General features: G+C 44.4%; 2 protein-coding genes across 2 annotated transcripts in view; both read right to left on the reverse strand.

Moving 5' to 3' along the window:
* LOC306814745 (uncharacterized protein) overlaps nucleotides 1-4196 on the reverse strand; it is a gene marked incomplete at its 3' end in the record, with an annotated part of 5085 nt that extends 889 nt beyond the window's left edge. Inside the window, exons 1-6 of the mRNA XM_079331112.1 lie at nucleotides 3871-4196; nucleotides 2739-2853; nucleotides 2306-2479; nucleotides 2088-2194; nucleotides 1453-1590; nucleotides 82-110 (exon numbers count right to left, since the gene is read on the reverse strand). Of these exons, the coding sequence (XP_079187238.1) occupies nucleotides 82-110; nucleotides 1453-1590; nucleotides 2088-2194; nucleotides 2306-2479; nucleotides 2739-2853; nucleotides 3871-4073 (766 nt within the window). The 5' untranslated portion in view covers nucleotides 4074-4196. The remainder of the gene's footprint in view (nucleotides 1-81; nucleotides 111-1452; nucleotides 1591-2087; nucleotides 2195-2305; nucleotides 2480-2738; nucleotides 2854-3870) is intronic.
* A 305-nt stretch (nucleotides 4197-4501) lies between these two features.
* On the reverse strand, nucleotides 4502-9242 carry LOC306814747 (uncharacterized protein; the record flags this gene model as incomplete). The annotated part of the gene is made up of 7 exons (XM_079331126.1): nucleotides 8985-9242; nucleotides 8329-8443; nucleotides 7903-8076; nucleotides 7709-7815; nucleotides 6971-7115; nucleotides 6409-6454; nucleotides 4502-4740 (listed from the first exon to the last, which is right to left on the reverse strand). Exons 1-7 carry the CDS (start codon nucleotides 9224-9226, stop codon nucleotides 4502-4504), a joined length of 1068 nt encoding a protein of 355 aa, XP_079187252.1. The 5' UTR covers nucleotides 9227-9242.
* Between the last annotated feature and the right edge of the window lie 12293 nt (nucleotides 9243-21535).

Raw genomic sequence — 21535 nt, forward strand, 5'->3', positions numbered from 1 at the left:
AATATTTGCTAAGTATGTCTCTATGTGAAAATGGATGGAACTGATTTTGAGAAATACGACATGAAAATCAACAAGACATACCTTTCTGCTCATTTTGCTGTTGCTTCCCACTACAGAAAGAGGAACAACTACTCAGGTGGAACCCACTGCTTTTGTAATTGGATTTTCACAATCTGAGTTGCCATCTCTAGGTAAATGCACACACTCGAGAAGTAAAAACACTTCTGCCATGTTCTTTCCCTATCCTCCTTCTCTCTTAAGGAAAACCCATAGAGATGGGCAGCCTGACAGACAGAAAGTAACAACTGTAAGAAGTGAACACAGAATGCAAAACAAATGCTTTCACAGACTGACAAGTAACACTTCCAACTATCATCAAATAACCACATTCACAAAGCTTGTACTGCTCCATCTGATGCCTCCACTAAAACCAACAGTGAACACAGTAAGCACTAACAATACAAACCCACTAAGAAAAGGCCACACTGATTGTCCTCATGAGCTACTCCATAGCCAAGGGTCTAACCTCCTCTATCCACAGCAGGTGCACCCAATGGAAAGCCAGCAGCTGCTGCCCCATGTGGAGTGCCAAGTGCTGTGATGCCTCGTGCACCACCACCTGCAGAAGCTTCTCCTGTGTTTTCCCAGTCTGCAAATTCTGCCAGTTGTTTACTAAGACCGTACAGAGAAAGAGAGGAAATACATTAGGTAAAAAATAATCACTAACCTGCATATGCTATTTAAGAGAAGAGTTAACAGCCACTTCTTATCCAATCTACTCTTATCCTGTCCTTAGCCATATGGATTTATATACTCATGTGCCCTTACTGCATGACTATTACACATTTTGATATGCACTACAGTCAGATTGACTCTAGAATCATATTCAAATCTATGAGGGTATTAACTCCTGCTTGCTACCTATCAAGTTTCACCTCTGGATAAATGTACACAGACATATTTAAGTTTTTATATGAACCAAATGTGAGCTTAGCAAGAAAACCTGAAATCTAACAGAGAACTCCGGGTAAAAATTTCCACAACTTCCAAGTAAACACTAGACACTGGAATGATACAGATCAGAAGGCAAGAGGAAATGGCCAGAAGTTGTGCCAGGGAACGTTAAACTGGATAATAAGAAAAATTAATTCAATGAAAAGGCTGTCAGGCATTAGAACAGACTGACCAGGGAAGCTGTTGAGTCACCAGCCCTGGAGGTATTTGAAAGATGTGCCAGACTGGCACTTAGGGACATGGTTCAGTGGTGGGCTTGCAGTGTTAGGTCCATTCTTAGAGGCCGTTCCCAATCTCAAAGATTCTATGAATACATCACTGAGCACACTTTTAACACAAGTCGTAGCACACTATTAAACCTTGATCCTGTTATCAAAAAGCATTAAAAACTACAGTGATAACTGAGAACTTACTCAAATGATACAGTTCAAGATTTACCTAGAATATCCATGAATAACAGCATAATCCTCAGCTGTCCATCCATTAGTGTCTTTCTGGGAAACATCAGCACCATACTGAAGAAGAACCTTTATCAGACTAAGCTCTCCACCAGAAGCAGCAGTCATAAGTGGAGTTCTGAAAGATCCAAGAAATATGATATGAAATAGATTGTTTTACACAATGACTGTAATTATTTTTCTTTCTGTTTGACCTCAAAAAAGTACTCTCTCCATTACTTTAAAATGAAAAATGGAAAAGAAAAAGCATTTTTCATTAAGAGAAACAATTACATGTTTAATCTTAAAGCTTCCACACAGACAACACTTACAAACTCTACTACTATGCAGGAGATAGCTTTTCAATTTGAGGGAATAGCACTGAGCTAGTCACAGGCTTCCTGCCAGAAAGGCCATCACAGGCAGTAACATTTTGCAAACATTTTGTTGTGGAAAACATCGAATGAGATATGACAGCAAGCCACTGAGGTATGACCGTCCTTCACAAATCACACAAAGTAACTGCTTCTCTGTGGCTCCTTGTTTTGTATTTTTTCAGACCTCATTCCCATGCCTCTCTCAAACCAATCTGAAGAATATTAAAGACACCAATGTGAAGTTTGGACAGCCCCTCACCTTTCACATTGATCTCGAGCATGCACATCAGCTCCTTTTTTAAGAAGAAACTCCACTGTTTCTTCATGATGTTCGGACACAGCAAGAATAAGAGGGGTACATCCCTCCTAAAAGGACATATAAAGTTTAAAAACAAATTAAAACAAACAAACAAAACTTCAAGAAAAATAGGAACACAACTTTTGGAAAGCAATTCATTAACAAATATAAAATATTACCTTCTTTTGGGCATCAATACTGGCATTATGCTCAAGTAACAGCCCTGCTACAGTACTATTACTAGACAGGACAGCCAGGTGAAGGGCAGTATTGCCATCAGCATCTGCCAGATTTGGGTCAGCACCGTGTTCTAGTAGAACAGCCACACATTTTTCTTGCTGGCACTGTACTGCCTGGAAACAAAAAAGAAAAAAATTCCAGCATTTGCATTTCACTTTGTTGCCATTTCCCCATCTTCCTAATACTGGGAATTACGAGCACCTCATAATTAGATTATGTTAGAATATGTTAGATTAGCTAACATATGCCCATTCCACACCAATCACAATATGCATGATTTTACAATGGTCTACATAAAGAATACTGACAAAGACATCATTTACTTCAAAATCACTAAGTCTCACTTGCAAGAAGATACCATCATCCACGTACCTTCATCAGTGGCGATCTGTTATCATTGTCAAAAAGATTCAGCTTACACTTGTTTTCTACTAGATACATAACTACATCCACATGGCCATTTGCACAAGCAAGATGCAGAGCTGTCCTAAAAAGTAAAGAAATTGAATTAGCACAGACAGGGATCATTTCAGGCTTTTATGATCAACATACGACCACAAGTTTCACTTTGCAAATCTCAAGCTAAGGGGGCAATACTGTCTTTCCACAACATATAACCAGCACAGGAAAACTTACCTGTTTCATTCAATTTCTTGCCAGAAAGAAAAGCAGTCCTTCAAACCACAACATCTTGGCTCTCATGTCAATTAACCAGTTTACTTGTACACAAAGACACTATCATCGAAGAAGTCCTTGCATGTGTTTCCTCCTGTCAAGCTAGGTGGTTTTAGGGCAATAGAACTAGATGAGTTTTATTGCTGCCACAAGTCCTGCCTTCACACCTATCAGAAGCCACAGCTTCTCCTGCAAGTCACAAGATCTTCCAGTCCAAGGTACTGATTAGCTGGACCAAAGCCTCAGAGCAAAAAACGAACTGCCACCTAAAACCCCACTGTGGCTTAGGCTGCCACATCACACTCACAAAATACAACTGTGCGAGCAGCATCCACACACAGCATATTTATTCTGCATCACGATTCCTTCCTAACCGCAGTGTCCATCTTTCTTAAGTTGCTCCTAGCTGAGGCAGTGCATCCTTCGGGCCCAACTACTGAACCCCCACGCTGAGGTGAATAGATAGGTGCGATTACACTCAGACGTCCAAGCCCGGCTGGAGAATGGCCAGAGGAGAAAGGCTCCTCTTGCATCTCCCCTTTGCCAGGCTAGGAGCTCGCTTCCACCCCTGCGCCCCTGGGCAAGGACATACAACTCCGGCAATGAGGACACTGAGGGGGCCGCGTCGAAAAAGGTAAGGCAACAGCTGGCCGAATTCAAGGGCTTTTCGGCAGCACAAGCCTGATTCCCACGGCCGGCCAAGGGCTGCGGCGACCGCACTCCCACTCCTCGCAGCGACGCTGCCGTCCGCTCCTGAGCAGCGGAGCTCCCGGGGCTGCTGCAGCCGCACACGGGGCTCCGGAGACCGTCCCGCGGCTCTCGCCCTTACCGCCCCGCCTTGTCCCGCCCGTCGATGCCGTATTTCTTCAGTCCCTGCCGCACCTGGGCCAGGTCGCCGCTGGCGGCCGCACGGTGGAGCTTGCCCGGCTCCTTCTGCCCAAGCTCGTAGGCACCAGCAGGGCAGGGAAGGGAGGCACTGCCGCACGGCGGCTGCCCCTTCCTCTTCCTCCCGAACCCGAAGATCCTCTTCATCCCGCAGCAGGAACGCGGGCACAGTCCCGTCCAGGGAGAGCGCCGGCGGGCTGTAGCGTGCCTCCAGCAGGGACAGGGGAAGGGAGGTGCCGGCAGCGACCTCGACTCGATGCGGCTCCTTCGGCACACCTCAGGCTCAGCAGCAGCTCCGGGGCACGGCCCGCGGCCGCCGCCCCCGCTAGCCCCGACCCCCGCTGGCGCACGGCCGGCCCCGCGCACGCGCAGGAGGGCAGCGGCGGGCGGGCCCGCCCCCGGGGGAGTCGGGGACGGAATGGCGCTCGGAGGGAATTAGTGTCTCCGGGCATTCAGAGCTGCGCGGCTGCTGCTGTCAGCCTTGGGCGAGTGGGTGGCAAGAACAGACAGCAAGGATTAATGCAGGAGGAAAGAGGATGGAGCGGAGCTTCAGATACCATCTGTTAGGTGCCTGATCAGATGCCGAGGAACACGTCTGGTCCAGCTGGGCTCGCAAGCTGCCGAGCGATGCAGCTTAAGCGTTGGGCGGGAGCCCAACAAGAGGCCGTGAACTGCCAACCCTCGGGATATCCAAGGGCGCGAAGATGGGTGACGCTAGTGCGGTGAACAGACTCTGAGAGACGCAGCTGGAGCCTGGAATTGCCGACCTTTTGGGTTCCGAAGGAGATGAAGACTGGTGACACCGGCGAAGACGCTGGATATGGAGAGGGGGGGGAAGAGCCTTAGACTCGGGCGGAAGAGAGAGACTGGGTGAGGAGGCGACTGTGAGGCTGTAGAAGCCCCGAGGTTCTTTATGCAGGTGCTCTCCTCAGACAGCAGCTTGAGCTGTTCCTGTGTTACTGCACGTGAAATATGGAACGAGAACTCCTTGGAACTGTAGCAGTGTGTACGGCTCAACTGTGAGGGCTTCAATGACTTCCATAACTTCAGTAAACTATTTCTGCTCTCACTTTGGACTTCAAGATGCTTTAACTTCAGTAAAGTTCAGCTCGGACTTCTTTTGCACGGGCTTTGTTTTCTTGCTTGTATTAATTTTGCACCCCTTTCCAATACTGAAGTCTCGTCACTCAGTCCCAGCAGCACCGTGCTTGAAATCCATTTAATCGACTTTATAAACATTTAATAGAGTATAGAAACAAGTTTTCACATCTGAAATGAAGGGAAACTATAGATACTCTATACAAGAAAAATTGTCCACACCATTTCATTCAAAATTTATAATTTTTGGTTAGAACTTCTCTTTTGGTCTGCAAACAGGATCCTTGGGCAAATGGAATTTCTTGAATCTTGAGCAAATCCAGTTCCAACGTCAGCAGTGACTGTGGGAAAGGAGACAACATTCCTTATGTTACTTTTACAGCATACAAGAAGAAATAAAGCACTGTAAGAAGATTTGACATAACTTGAGGGTCTCTGAACCTGAATGAGACTTCAAAATTTCCAAGGACACCTAACAAGGGAAGAGCTGGGCAAAAAGGAAGAAATGCATTTTGTGCACATTTGTTTATCAGTCAACAGCATTTGTAAAGCTAATGACAGATGTTGTGGAGGCTACACAGTGAACATCTGGGCCTCCACAGGACTCCAGTGGCCCTTAACAGTGCTTGTTAGCATAGCTCCTGCAGAGCTCTTCAGCCTCAAGTCTTTGCTTTCCTTAAACATTCAAAGCTGTGCTTTATGGGAACACTACAGCTACACAGCTGCAGTCCCTGCCAAGCAATGACTCTGGAGGACCAGCTATCCTGAAGCAGGTGGATTTCCTCTTCCTGGCCTGAAATTGTAGAGTGTGTTTTATGCCCCATGTTACAAGCACTGAACTCCTGTTTGCCTAAACACTACTGAACAATCTCTTCCTGAAGGAATGTTGTCTTTTGTCCCTGATCAAGTGCTTCTTCCTTATTCAAAACAAGACTGCCAAAAGGCTAGGCTACAAAGACAAGCCGTGAATCATAGCAAGAAAAATCAAGATCTAACAGCAGAGACATGTATGGTAGGGTTCAGTACTGAATGCAATCCATGTACAGGGAAGGAAATCTAGAAAGATCTATAAAAATCTGGGGGCTCTTTGATGTTTTTGCTGGAAATTAACTCTAGTGAAGGGCAACTTCATCTTCAACCAAGTGCTTCTGTTTGAGCCAGTGGATGATTTTTTTTTGTTGGTTTTTTCCAGGCAAGTGCATAACATTCTATGCAATGTTTTGGGAAGCAGGAACTTTTCAAATTCCAGTCTAAACTGGACAGCTAGCAGGAAAACATCTCTGTGCTTAGCAGAGGAGGTTGAAAGTAATGGCTTGAAAGCTGTCAAGACATAGAAACAGTCACCTTTTTCCTTAAAAACACTCCTAATGTAATGACACATTACCTCTTTCCAGTTCCTTAGTGATTTTTTCAACCAGTTCCTGACGTGCCTAGAATTATACAAAAACCATACAGTTAAGACTAATATGACCTAAATGTAAATTCTAAAACTCCTAAAAATTCTTACGTTGTCTCTGTTACAGAGACAACGTGATAAAACCTAAAAGTATCATGGCAAATGGAGATGATGGCCTGTGATGGGCAAGAAGATGCCAAAGGCCTTGGACCACGTGAGCTGTGTGGAGAGGCTGAGAGAGCTGTGCCTGTTTCTTAGACAAAGCTCAGTGGTGCCACCTTGTCTGTGTGTATTAACTGCCAGGAGGGTGGAGTAACAGAGATGGAGCCAAACTCCTCTCAGTGGTGCCAAAAGAATAACCACCCCCCCCCCCAAGCCTCAAGTATTTTTTAAGCATGGACAAGCAGCAGTAAAATCCTGGGGAAAGGGATCCCCCTAGAACATGAGACAATATGGACCAATAAAGGATTTTAACTTCATGCTAAGAGGGAGAACCTTGCATACTGCCACTCTCCAGCAGCAGTCAAGAATGGTATTTCAAAATGCTTACCTTGACCACAGGGGTTTCAAGCGTCTTTCTTGATGAGATCTTCTCACGTTTCCTTGAGAAGCTGTCTCCTGCACTCTGACTGCTGTCCAGACCTGGACACACCCAGAGGATCTTAGCATTGATTTTTTCAAGTGTCTGGTAGGTTCTGAAACATTCCAAAGCACACAAACAGTTACCTTTGGTAGGAACACTTTCCCAAAGTTAGTCTCCAGGTCCTTGAGTATTGACTTCTGAGATGAAGAGCCTCCAAAAACAGCACACCATTTGACCTGAGCTTGTTTGGAGGGCCTGTTTCTAAGACATCACAGCAGGTGCAAGGAGCAGCAAGCATCAGCAACATTTAGGACTGCTCATCATGAGGGCTTCAAGCCTTCTGTGAAAGCCATGTGTTTACATAGCTTCTTCTGGAAGGCACCAGTATAAGAACTCTGGGCTGGCCCCCCTTCTCAAGGGAAGCTCAAAGCTCAGAGCCACTGCTTAAACAGAAGCCAATAAAGATAATTTCTAGTTTTCCTTTGCAGAATCCAATGCTCTTTTTTGAGGGGCCTATTCAGACATTATTGATGGCAGCAATGATGGCAGAACTAATCTTTCTTTCCTATTCATACTCAAAGAGTAATGGCCATGAAGTTAATCTTTGGTATGGTATGCAGAATGAAGAAATTACAAAGAGTGCTAGAAAAAAGCTACCAGTTAAAACAATATCAACCTGAAAGTATGCTTAGACAAATCCCTCACCTTTCACACTGCTCAGCAGCATGTCCATCAGCTGCTTTTTTCAGAAGACATTCCAGCATCTCTTGGTGCTGTTTGGAGACTGCAAGATTGAATGCAGTATATCCCTCCTGAAAGAAGAGAGAATCTCCATGAGAAAACCAAAGACAAGCTTGCATCTGTTCAAAAGAGAAGCTTTACCTGCATGCCAAGGTTACCTGGTTCTCAGCATCACTACTGGCATTATGCTCTAGCAACAGCCCTGCTACAGTAGTGTTGCCGGAGAGGACAGCCAGGTGAAGGGCAGTGTTGCCATCAGCATCTGCCAGATTTGGGTCAGCACCATGTTCCAGCAGAGCAGCCACGCATTTCTCTTGCTGGCACTGTACTGCCTGGGAATGACACACAAAAAAGGAGGGAGGACTTTCAACATTTTTGTGTCATTCTTGTCACAACTCGCTCATTTCCTGAATGCTGGAATTGAAGGACATCTTCAAAGATTTAGCTAACAGAGGCCTAAGGCACAGCAGGTAACAACATGCATGCTTCTATGGCCCTTCTGTGTAAGGAATCGTGCAGGACACCTGTCCTGTAATGCACTGTCAATAAGCTCCACTTACAAGATCAGAACCCAGTCCACTCACCCTCATCAGTGGAGTTCTTTTGAAGTTATCAGCCACATTCAGCTTGCAGTTCTTTCTTGCGAGATATCTAACGATATCTGTGTGGCCATTCGCAGAAGCAAAATGCAGAGGCGTCCTAAAAATGAAACAGATAGTCTCAACACAGCCTTGTTTGCTGTGATGATAATAAAATCAGTGTCCTAACACAGCCTTGGGGAGCCTGCCCAGCCTCTATTCCTCCCACTTGCTGCAGCTACATCAGCCAGCAGGCAGAAGAGAATGGCTGAGGTCCGAGCAGCTGCGAACAGCCCTGCAGAGAGAGCACGGCAAAGGCCGGCAGCATGCACTTCCAACAGTGCTTGAGCCGAGAAGGCAGCTCCAAGCCGTGGAAAGCTCCAGAGCTCACTCCTGTCCAGCTGACAGGACATATCTCACTTTTCAAGCCATTAGCTTGAACAAGATCCCACCCACGGCCTTCAGAGCGCTGCTTCCACATGGCATCCAAAGCTGCTGGGTGTGGGAGGGGGCGTTGGTCATCAGCACCATGCTGATGCTCTCGTTCTGCCTTTCCCTTACGAGAAGCCTGCCGAGGGCTAGTGGAGCTCGGCTCAGAAAATGCCGCAGCAGCGCCTGCCAGAAGCAGCCAAGGTGTCCCCTCGGTGGCCCATAGAACTGACCGCCTCTGCTGGTCTGGCGGGTCGATGCCGACTCTCTTGTAATACCAGCGCCACCGTCTGAGCCAGGCCAGGTCGCCGCGGGCAGCCGCGCGGTGCAGCCTGCCCTGGGCCTTCTCCTTCAGCTCAGAGGCAGCGCTGCTGGTGGTGGCACAGGGCTGCCGAGACGGGCTACTGGATGGCGACTGCTGTCGCCTGCTGCAGAAGAGCCCCGTGACTCTCTTCTGCAGGCCGCGCCACGCCATGGCCCTGCTGGGGGCGACCCAGCAGAAGAAAGCACCCGGCACGGTGCTGGCGGTCGGGTGGGGATGGCAAGGAAGCGAAGGGGACAGGCACTAGGCACACGGTCGCCCCGCGCGGTGGCTGCGGCCAGGAGCCTCCCAGAGGGTGGCAAGGACGCGCAGTGCTCCCAACGCGGAGTGAGCTGCTTCTCCCAGAGAGGGTTGGGCAGCTCTGAGCGCCGGCTCCGGCAATGGGAGAACCGCGGCACCAACAGAACCACGGGCAACGGGAGAACGGCGGCAGCACGCGACTGCGGCGCCGCGACGGCCAGCGGCACGCGGGGAACAACCGAGGGCGTCAACGTAGGGCACGGGCGCGGCCGTGAGGGCGGCCTCGGCGGGCGCCCCCGTAAGGAAAATTAATCCACAAACACCAGAGGTTTATGTCCAGAAAGGAGACAGAGGAGTCCTTTTTGCTTTATTCGAATAAAGGGAGAGGCCATGGAGCATTCCCCTGGGATCTCTCAAAGTTTGGAGGACGCAGCCTCCCTTTTTATCCTATTTTCCCGGCCGCTTTTCCCTCTCCTTGTCCCCATTGGCTGAGGTACTTGAGAAGCACAGACTTCCCGGAACGCCTGACACCTGACATTCCCCTCCACTGTGTAACCCTTCCCTTTCAATTTTTAATTCTTGTAGAATTCATATTTCCCCCCCCCCACATTTCTTCTTTCATCTTCTGTTACCCAATTTCATTTAGAAGAAAACCTACAGTTTGTTTGTAAAGGCAAATCTCTTTTTCCATTCATCAATCAGTGTAATCCTTCCCATTGTTTATTTCTATCTCTTGGTAGGCTAACTTTGCCTACCAACAGATCTACAACTTGTTTGTAAAGACAAATGTAACATTCCTCTCAATCCCTCCTCTTCTATTTTTAGTAATTCTCTTTACAAACTTATCTATTATCGTCTGAATTTCTTGTTCTCGTCTCCTTTTCGGTTTTGCAATTATTTGCAATGACATCAGTTTCTGTCCTTTTGTTAGCCATCTCTGGGTCAGTAGGCATGGCTATAACCTGCATTCCCTTGATCATATGTTGAATAAGTTGTATTAAACAAGGGATTATGCACGGTAAAAAGATTAGAGTTGCTACAGCACGTAAGAGGAAAAAAAGCAGTTGTTTAACTCACAGTCCACCAGGTAGCCACAAAAACATGTCCCATTCCCATCCTTTTCATGTTTGGACAGGTACATGAGCTAACTTCCTTATTTCTTTTGCTATTTGTTTCACCACCTTTCCATTGTCATGTATTTGCAAACAGCAGTTTGAGTCATTTAATTTGCCACACACGCCCCCTTCTTCTGCTAAGAAATAGTCTAATACTATCCGGTGTTGAAATATTGCATTTCTCATCTGAGTAGCCTGCTCAGCAAGAAGGTCAAGAGCTGTAGCTGTCTGGTTACTTACTATTTCAAAGACAGCTTGTAACCTAATTATCTGATTTAAATTCAAATTGGGTTCTCTGGGACCTGCTATTAATTCATTAGGATTCCAAGTGTCTGGTCCATAGTGTTGTATGATCCGTTCAGCTGGCCATTCATTATCACCTCACTTTTGGCTGCTCCCCCCAGCCAGGGGATACATCAATCGACCGCTTTTCCCTAATTAGATCATCATATACCTTGATTCCTAACTGGTTTTCCTGAACTTGTGGTAGCAAAAAGAACAGTGGTCTGATATACCCCACATAACATATTCCTGACCAGTTTGGGGGTAACCTGCAATAGGCATGTTGGCCGCAAATCCAGTAATGCCCCTTTAAAGCCCAGGTCCCCTTGGCAAAGGGACCTTCCCAATTTTCCTGATCCACTGGGGGGGTCAAAATACAGCTTGCTTCCTGGGCCTAGTGGTCCCCCAACAATAGTTGCCCCACCATAGTGTGCTCCCACTGAGGGCAGCACCCAACACCTGGCACAGGAATGTCTGCAGATTCAGTTCTACGGTGAAGGAAATGTCCCCTTACTAAGCAGATGCTGGGAAGGTTTTTTGCTAGCAAGTCCCAATCATTTGGTGTGCAGCTGCTGGTAATGGAGTGGGTTATTTAGCTTGAGATTTGCAAAGTGAAACTTGTGGTCGTATGTTGATCAAAAAAGCCTGAAATGATCCCTGTCTGTGCTAATTCAATTTCTTTACTTTTTAGGACAGCTCTGCATCTTGCTTGTGCAAATGGCCATGTGGATGTAGTTATGTATCTAGTAGAAAACAAGTGTAAGCTGAATCTTTTTGACAATGATAACAGATCGCCACTGATGAAGCTACGTGGATTATGGTATCTTCTTGCAAGTGAGACTTACTGATTTTGAAGTAAATGATGTCTTTGTCAGTAATCTTTATGTAGACCTTTGTAAAATCATGCATATTGTGATTGGTGTGGAATGGGCATATGTTAGCTAATCTAACATATTCTAACATAAGCTAATTATGAGGGGCTCGTAATTCCCAGGATTAGGAAGATGGGGAAATGGCAACAAAGTGAAGTGCAAATGCTGGAATTTTTTTCTTTTTTGTTTCCAGGCAGTACAGTGCCAGCAAGAAAAATGTGTGGCTGTTCTACTAGAACACGGTGCTGACCCAAATCTGGCAGATGCTGATGGCAATACTGCCCTTCACCTGGCTGTCCTGTCTAGTAATAGTACTGTAGCAGGGCTGTTACTTGAGCATAATGCCAGTATTGATGCCCAAAAGAAGGTAATATTTTATATTTGTTAATGAATTGCTTTCCAAAAGTTGTGTTCCTATTTTTCTTGAAGTTTTGTTTGTTTGTTTTAATTTGTTTTTTAACTTTATATGCCCTTTTAGGAGGGATGTACCCCTCTTATTCTTGCTGTATCCGAACATCATGAAGAAACAGTGGAGTTTCTTCTTAAAAAAGGAGCTGATGTGCATGCTCGAGATCAATGTGAAAGGTGAGGGGCTGTCCAAACTTCACATTGGTGTCTTTAATATTCTTCAGATTGGTTTGAGAGAGGCATGGGAATGAGGTCTGAAAAAATACAAAACAAGGAGCCACAGAGAAGCAGTTACTTCTGTGTGATTTGTGAAGGACGGTCATACCTCAGTGGCTTGCTGTCATATCTCATTTGATGTTTTCCACAACAAAATGTTTGCAAAATGTTACTGCCTGTGATGGCCTTTCTGGCAGGAAGCCTGTGACTAGCTCAGTGCTATTCCCTCAAATTGAAAAGCTATCTCCTGCATAGTAGTAGAGTTTGTAAGTGTTGTCTGTGTGGAAGCTTTAAGATTAATCATGTAATTGTTTCTCTTAATGAAAAATGCTTTTTCTTTTCCATTTTTCATTTTAAAGTAATGGAGAGAGTACTTTTTTGAGGGCAAACAGAAAGAAAAATAATTACAGTCATTGTGTAAAACAATCTATTTCATATCATATTTCTTGGATCTTTCAGAACTCCACTTAGGACTGCTGCTTCTGGTGGAGAGCTTAGTCTGATAAAGGTTCTTCTTCAGTATGGTGCTGATGTTTCCCAGAAAGACACTAATGGATGGACAGCTGAGGATTATGCTGTTATTCATGGATATTCTAAGTAAGTCTTCAACTGTATCATTTGAGTAAGTTCTCAGTTATCACTGTAGTTTTTAATGCTTTTTGATAACAGGATCAAGGTTTAATAGTGTGCTACGACTTGTGTTAAAAGTGTGCTCAGTGATGTATTCATAGAATCTTTTAGATTGGGAACGGCCTCTAAGAATGGACCTAACACTGCAAGCCCACCACTGAACCATGTCCCTAAGTGCCAGTCTGGCACATCTTTCAAATACCTCCAGGGCTGGTGACTCAACAGCTTCCCTGGTCAGTCTGTCCTAATGCCTGACAGCCTTTTCATTGAATTAATTTTTCTTAACATCCAGTTTAACGTTCCCTGACACAACTTCTGGCCATTTCCTCTTGCCTTCTGATCTGTATCATTCCAGTGTCTAGTGTTTACTTGGAAGTTGTGGAAGTTTTTACCCGGAGTTCTCTGTTAGATTTCAGGTTTTCTTGCTAAGCTCACATTTGGTTCATATAAAAACTCTTAAATATGTCTATGTACATTTATCCAGAGGTGAAACTTGATAGGTACCAAGCAGGAGTTAATACCCTCATAGATTTGAATATGATTCTAGAGTCAATCTGACTGTAGTGAATATCAAAATGTGTAATAGTCATGCAGTAAGGGCACATGAGTATATAAATCCATATGGCTAAGGACAGGATAAGAGTAGATTGGATAAGAAGTGGCTGTTAACTCTTCTCTTAAGTAGCATATGCAGGTTAGTGATAATTTTGGAATTATTTTCATTTCTGTTGCTCTTCTGCACAATTTTTCTGGGATCTTCAGTGTTGTCCTTGTTCCTTTTGCTGCTTTTGCACTTGTTGAATATTTTTCAAAATACTCTCTTCTAATGAGCAATTCAACCTAGTTGAAAAGTTGGCTTTTGTTTATTGAAGTATTTACTGTGTGATGTATTGTTGCTGGCTCCCTACGGGAACTGTTGGGTTTCCATCATAGAGCTCTTAGAAAAGAATTAATTGCTTTGGTGATTTCTATCTCCCAAGGTCAGTAAAAAGCTGTCCTGTATTATCTCTTCAGAAAACTCAGAAATGTAGAAGGGTTGAGAAACCATCATGAGGTCCTTTCTTAACTCTTTAAATGTATTTTGTTTTGCTACAAGTAATTTTGCCGTTTTCATCCCGTGTGGTAAAATCCATATTAGCAGGACTCTGTTCTGCTCTGAGATAATTGTTACATCATGAAGAAATTTGGTGTCAGCTGCAATAACAGAATGATTTTTTTTGCCTTAAATAGAGAATTTTACTAAGTGGGATGGGTAGAGCAGATGCATAGTGATTTATATTCTGAACTTGTGTTGCACAGCACATAGATAGGTGTCCCAGTCTGGGGTTCCTCCTCTGCCCCGAGATCACCCCAGAGGGACACGAAGGTGGTTCAAAACCTGGTTTTCCCCGAAGCTGCCGAAGAGAGACTGCCAGAGACGGTTTTCTCTTTTCCCAAGGATTGTTTATTATTTCTTATCTCTGGGACCTTTTGCCTGGCCAGCAGCGGTCTGCTCAGCCTGGCATCCATGGTGGGATCTGCCTGGTCAAGGCAGGGCTTATCTTATATAGTTAGTACTACGTATTACATGTTTACAAAATTTTACCAATACAATACAATTTTATTAAATGGTCCAGCCCTGACCCCAACCAATCCAAGAGTGCCAACGTGTCACCCAACATGGATGACATGGAGAAGAAGGAGGAAAAGGTGTCCACCCCCCAAATTCTCCATCTTGGCCACGTGTCCCTTATCATAAACATTCAAGAAAACCTATTTATCTACGTTCTAACATTCTAATTTACACTCTACTCATCATTATTTTCTGTGTCTCTTCTCTCAATGTGGGCAGGTTCTCCCAAGGAGCCAAATCCAGCCCCTGCAGCTCCTGGGCAGCACTCAGGGGTCTCTGAGGGGTCTGCCAGGGGGGTTCTGCACCCCCAAAGGAGCCAGGGAAAAACCCTGGACTCCCACATCTCCCCCCTCTGTTTGCAGCAAAAAGACCTCCTTCATGGTTTTGTCCAGAGCCCTTTTCACAGCTTTGTTCAAGGCATGCCGAGTGCATGGGATGATGCATGGCAAAGCAATGAGAATAGTAACAAGCTCCACTAATATATAAAAACCTACTTTCAAAATTTCTTTTTACAAAGGTAAAAGATCAAAAAGGTCAAACAGACCATCCAGGCACAATAACTGTGCTAGAACTCGGAAGGATGGTTTGTTTGAGACTACAATATAATTGCTATATACATTCTAATTCGGAGTAACATCCATTGTTTGGTTCTTTTTCACCCCTAAAACATCACATACAATTCCAATATCCATTGTTGAAACAAAAATTTCTAATTCTTTTGGTTTGAAAACAGCCACAGGGAGAAATTGAACCCACACATGCCATCCATTCACAGGAGTTGTCACAACTCACATCACCCATGAAGGGATGCCCTCCGGAATGGGCCATTCTTTCACTGCCAATCCCACCAGACATGTTGAAAATGGCTTTTTTGCCTGGAATGCCTCAAACAAATTGTTTCCAACCCCACTGTCCATGCTAAACTTTCCCAAACACTCTCCCTTGGCTGCATCACTGGTAAATCCTCTTTTTCACCTAATACAGTTGACAAAAAATAAGATACAACAGCATATAAACAATCATTTTTCACTGTCAGTCCTTAAGTCTTTTAAATCTTGTTTGAAGAGAAGTTCACATCCTTTTTCCTTGATGTCTGCCAACACTCCCCTTGGAATCTTGGCGGCTTGTTGTACTGGATCATTGTGAGGAGGGTCTCCTGCTAATTCTGCCATGGTGAGGTTAGCATGAGCACCACCTTGGTATTTCTTTCGCAGCTCCTTCAAAGCTCTTCTCCATCTGCGCTCCCATATAAGTCCTTGTGTGTCAGTATCAATGACACAAGAGATTTCATGTCACTTGAAGTCAAGTCATATTCATTGAGAATACCTTTTAAAAATGGTTTAAAATATGAAGATCCCAGTCCATAATCTCTAATTGCCTTAATTGAATCTTTAACTAAATCATTATTTAATTTTTGCCATCTTTGGTTTTGTCCTTGTGGGTCATAATTCACTGGCATGGCTATTTCACCAGTCCCAATTGCAGGACATTTTCTGCTTCTTGTCAAGTCCATTCGAATATTTGTCCAATCAACTAAAGTATCTTGAGCTGCTGTTGCAGGTCTGTGTGTCTCTGTAGGAATTTGTCTGTTCAAATGTATTACTTGTTGAGATTGAGGCCAAGCTGCTGCCTCATCCATTTTTTGATTCATTGGTATTGTAGAAATCTGTGGTCCTTGCCGCATTGTTTATTGAAAAGTCCTTGCCCATTATTGTCATCAACCTTGTTCTTCCCTTTATTATCACTTGTACTGTCATTTCTGAATCTGTAAGAATTGTCCTTGGAGATCTGTAAGATAGGGAAACCCATTCTATAATTAAAAGAGTGTCTTTTTTGTGTTCGTCCCAATGAAAAATCAAACCATATAGCTGTGTTTCTTCTCCCAACACTACTAAATGGAATGGTAAAGAGTCCACGTATTGGTGTGGAGTGGCGAGTGCCACAGTAAGTCCTACTAAAAATCCATTGTCAGGTACATGTTCCACTGTGAAAGATCTCTTCCCCATACAGTGAATGGCTTTTACACGAGTAATAGCTGTCTTCTGTCCGGGTCCTGTGAATGTTATTGAATTTTCACTTTGGAGGCATACAGAACTTCCTCCAATGCCTGTGATTTGATCCAAAGGTACAATCAAGTTCCATTCTCGAGGTCAGAAAATATATGAAATCACTGTCACGTCCGGTGTTCACCATCCCTGTGATGGTTGTTTTCCTGTTATGGTATATCAAGTCCCAAGTAATAGTTGGCTGTTCACGGGTTATGTACTTCAACCATAATGTGTGTACTTCGACATGGTCATTATAGTGTGGATGCCCGTCGCCCATCACCGGCATTGCTTGATGCTCCAATGGATGCGATGGCAGAGCTATCCTTTTTGCCAATTGAGTATTTTGTGGAATTGTCAATGGGGGTCGAAGAGCCCTTGCTAAAACTGTCAGCTCTTCGAAGCAGTCTGCTGAAACAACAGTAGGATACATTGTCAGTCCATAAATGCTGCACTGGTCTCTGCCTATTATCAAAAAATCTTGTCTCTTTCGGCACGGTGCTTTCAGTCCTGTACGTATAGATGCAGATTCTTCATTCAAAAAAAACAAGTCACTTTTGAAGCTGACAGGATGTACTGCGTTCCTGGGCAGCAAATCCCTGTCACAGGGGATGTCCCCTAACACCCTGCTGAGGGAGTCAGATTGACATTCCCCAACAACTGTATTGTCTGTGCCGGTGTTGTTGCTGTTCCTTGTTGCACTGCCATCATTTCTGTCGTAGCACAAGATGATCCTGCACTTCGTGTTTTTTGGCAGTGGCAATGGTTTTCTGTCCACATCCGTCAGAGAATAACATTTACTTGCCAGATGTCTTCCTCTGCGACATCTAGGGTAAAGTTCTGGTAGCTTGAAGTCTTTGTGGATTGAGGACAATTTTTCCAAAAATGTCCAAAAATTCCACAGTCGTAGCATTGTCCTTTAGATGGATTCTTTTTCTTCTTAAAATTTGCAAAAACCTTTTTATGTTGTTCTTGAAGAACTTCCGTCATTTGCTCCTTGACAGCTGAAGCTATATGTTGTGGTGTTCCAATCTTGCTGCAGGCTTCAACCATCTCTGTCCTCTTTCTGTGGAGACACAAACAGAACCCTTCCCCCAAATGCTTACTTTGTAAGCTTTTCAACTTTCTCTGTCTCTATATTTTTGATCAAAACTGGAAAATTTTCCCTTGTACTATTATTTTAAGTATTATCTAACAAAGAAAACAAACCCAAAGTTTACAATCTTTTGCAAGTAAACATAATACAATAATTAACAATACTTTAAATAACAGGCATACATTTACAAGATTAGATAATTATCAATTTTAAAAAAACTGTGTCATCACCTCAGGGTCTGCAGACAGCTGACAAACCTTGATTCAATGAGGAATTAGATGGTCATCTCCGGAAAATGAACACCAAATTCACTTCAAAGTCAGCTTCAGCTGTTATATTGATAAGTCAAATTGTCAATCCAAGCGATTGGAATATTATTTTGATGCAGAAAACACCTGGGTTTACACAATTTCTCTTTCAGTCAGAATTAAGGCTTGGCCAGAGCCTAAACTCTAATTGGAAGAGAACTCCCTGACATCTTCTTATTAAAGAAATAAACCACAACTCTTAACAACAAAGTTACAATTAAACATTTCAAAAAGAAATCAAACTCCTCTAGCAACTCATTTTCTCTAAAATTCATCTTTAGAGTAAGATACTTTGAACATGGCAAGACACTGCAGTGCTTCTATAATAACAACTCAGGAAAACCATAACATTAAAATTTTTTTTCTGAGAATGAAGCTCAAATAATTTTCTGGAATTCTGCAAAATATTCAAAACCATAAGATATCAAAGTGTCAGGTCACAAAAGACCTGCCAAAATAAAAGAGAGAATTAATAAAAGGAAAACAAAGAAACATTAAGTTCACAACTTAGCTGATTATCTTCATACATTTGATTCAAGGACACATCTGGGGGCTTTCCAAAACTTACTTAAAATATTGAAAGATTTCAAATTAAACAATGAAATAGAAAACAAAATTGTTCTGTGATATAGAATTCATACAATCTTATTACAGTGTTTTTAAAATTAAATACAGAAACTAAATTTAAATTTTAAAATCCAACTCAAAATCTATTGATTTATATTGACAATATTGCAAATACTTATAAACTGGCTTCTCTAAAACCATTAACTATAGGAAAATTAAAACTCAATGTTGACATTTAAATAAATGTCCACTCATATCTGACCAATAACAAATCACTAAATATAGATGATATATATTCAAATAAAATACAAAATACCTTATTATACCTTCAATTATTAAAATACCTAATACTATTAAAATACCTTTACCATTCTTAAAGTTTCAGCTATTTTTTTAACAAAAATGCAAAAACAAACACCTTTAGTTTAACATACAAGAACTGAAAATAAAACTGACTCTCTTGTCCTGTTCCCTTGTTCTGTTTGTTCTCCACAGTATAGATAAAAAGCAGCTCTTGGCCTCTCTCCATCCCCCATTCCCCTCCCGTCTGCAGCACTGGGTCTGTGCAGGCACAGGGGGAGCAGTGGGGGTGCTGCTGGAGCCTCTGGAGCAGGGTGGCTGTGCCTGCCCCCCCTCTCTCGGTGAGCCTGGGCTGGTGACTTCATGCTGCTGTGCCCGGGTTTGCTCTGTCCGGCTCTGTCCGGGCAGCTGCCTGCAATTGCTTCAAAGTTGTTAATTTTTTTCACCTTTGACTTAAAAAGCATAAATTTCTCTCCCCATTAGAATCTGCCAGTTCTAATGTGGACAACTCAGGTTTCCCTGAAACAGGGCATTCATCTCCTCCCCCAGCATTTCTGACAGCTGGAGACAGGTCTGTCTGTGTCTTTTCACAATTCTCGCTGTCCTGCGTCCCGGCCATTGCCGCAGGTTGCCCCTCCCTGGACATCCCTTGCAGCTAAATGCACCGAATCCGCGCTTTTTTCCTGTTTTTGTCCCGGTCAGTGTGAAGGCTGCCGCTCCCTCCCCCTTTGGGCTGAGAGCCGCCCGCATGGTCCTGTCCTTCTGCGTCCCGGTCCCCGCAGGTTGCCCCTCCCTGGACATCCCTGCGGCACCGAGCCCGCATTTTTTCGTGGTCCCGTCCCCCTCCCCTCTGTCCCCCAATGCCCGGGGAGTCGCCTGCAGCGCCCTCCCGCCTTCTGGGGTCAGGGATTCTGAAGGGGTGAAATAGCAAAAATGTATGTCCTGCAACTCACTTGGAAATATTTCTAACTTAATTTTTTCCCTGGCCTTGCTGCTGGCAAGGCCCTTGCTGAACCACCTGCTGCTGGCAAGGCAGTCATAAACTTCCCTCCCCCAGCTCGTCGCTAGGTGAGAATCCTTCCCCAGTCTCTGAGGGACTTTAATTGCTTTCTCCGCCTGCTGATAGCAAGGCAGCCATAAACCTCCCTCCCCCTGCTCATGGCTAGGTGGGAATCCTATGATGTGTCTGATTCTGAACCATCTTACCCAAAAGCAATCCGTCCAAAATCGATTCGGAGGTTCCTGATACCGACCAGCAGTGCACAGGAGCGAGGCTTCCCGGGACACCTCCTCTCCGACTCGCGTCTGGAACTCGGCTTTTCTTGGCAGAGGGCCATAAATCTCTTCCAAAGTCCTTTTCAACAGCGTGCCTCTTCTGAAGTTCTGTCTTTTGGGGGTCTGTACCTGCCTTTGCAGGCTACAAGGATCCACCAGGGTCCATGCCAAATGTCTCTGCCTGGGGGGGTCTCCTCCATCTCTGTGCGTCTTCTTGAGCTTGCCCTTCTGGGGGTCCGCACCCACCTTTGTGGGCTGTGGTGCATCCAGAGACGTCAGATGTCACTGCCCAGCCAGGGGGATGCCAGATGTCAATGCTCAGCCAGGGACGCCAGGTGTCCCAGTCTGGGGTTCCTCCTCTGCCCCGAGATCACCCCAGAGGGACACGAAGGTGGTTCAAAACCTGGTTTTCCCCGAAGCTGCCGAAGAGAGACTGCCAGAGACGGTTTTCTCTTTTCCCAAGGATTGTTTATTATTTCTTATCTCTGGGACCTTTTGCCTGGCCAGCAGCGGTCTGCTCAGCCTGGCATCCATGGTGGGATCTGCCTGGTCAAGGCAGGGCTTATCTTATATAGTTAGTACTACGTATTACATGTTTACAAAATTTTACCAATACAATACAATTTTATTAAATGGTCCAGCCCTGACCCCAACCAATCCAAGAGTGCCAACGTGTCACCCAACATGGATGACATGGAGAAGAAGGAGGAAAAGGTGTCCACCCCCCAAATTCTCCATCTTGGCCACGTGTCCCTTATCATAAACATTCAAGAAAACCTATTTATCTACGTTCTAACATTCTAATTTACACTCTACTCATCATTATTTTCTGTGTCTCTTCTCTCAATGTGGGCAGGTTCTCCCAAGGAGCCAAATCCAGCCCCTGCAGCTCCTGGGCAGCACTCAGGGGTCTCTGAGGGGTCTGCCAGGGGGGTTCTGCACCCCCAAAGGAGCCAGGGAAAAACCCTGGACTCCCACAGATAGGTGCACACAAATACATATTCATGAGACATCCATTTTGGTCCAGTTGTGGCCTGCTATATAGCCCCCTATATGTAGGGGGAACATGCTGCCTTCTTGTAGTGTCTGGTGGCATAGCTTTTGTTTGGAGATGGTGCAGCATGGTCAAATGAATGTAAGCAGGACTCTTCAAAGTGAGGTAGAAGTGGCCTGTGTTTGTATTAGGCACCAACCGACACAACTTTTAAGATATGCTGGTTTAAGGCAACAAGTTTCTGGGTTCCTTTTTTAGGGAGGGATAACTAAAAACTGATAAAACTGGAATTTAAGATGAGTGTTACTTAAGATGAGTGTGTGTAAGTAAAATAATGTCTCAAAGTTGCATGCTTATCTGAGCACAAGGAGCCAAGATTTTCTTGAAACTTCTGGATAGTCTCTGGAGTTTGGTTCTTGAGACATAGGGATTTTGAGATGCTTAGAATAAGGAATGTTGTGTGTGCTGTATGTGTAATGCACTCTACAATCATGGAGGAATT

Source organism: Erithacus rubecula, assembly GCF_903797595.1.
Source record: "Erithacus rubecula genome assembly, contig: SUPER_Z_unloc_2, whole genome shotgun sequence".
Classification (NCBI taxonomy): domain Eukaryota; kingdom Metazoa; phylum Chordata; class Aves; order Passeriformes; family Muscicapidae; genus Erithacus; species Erithacus rubecula.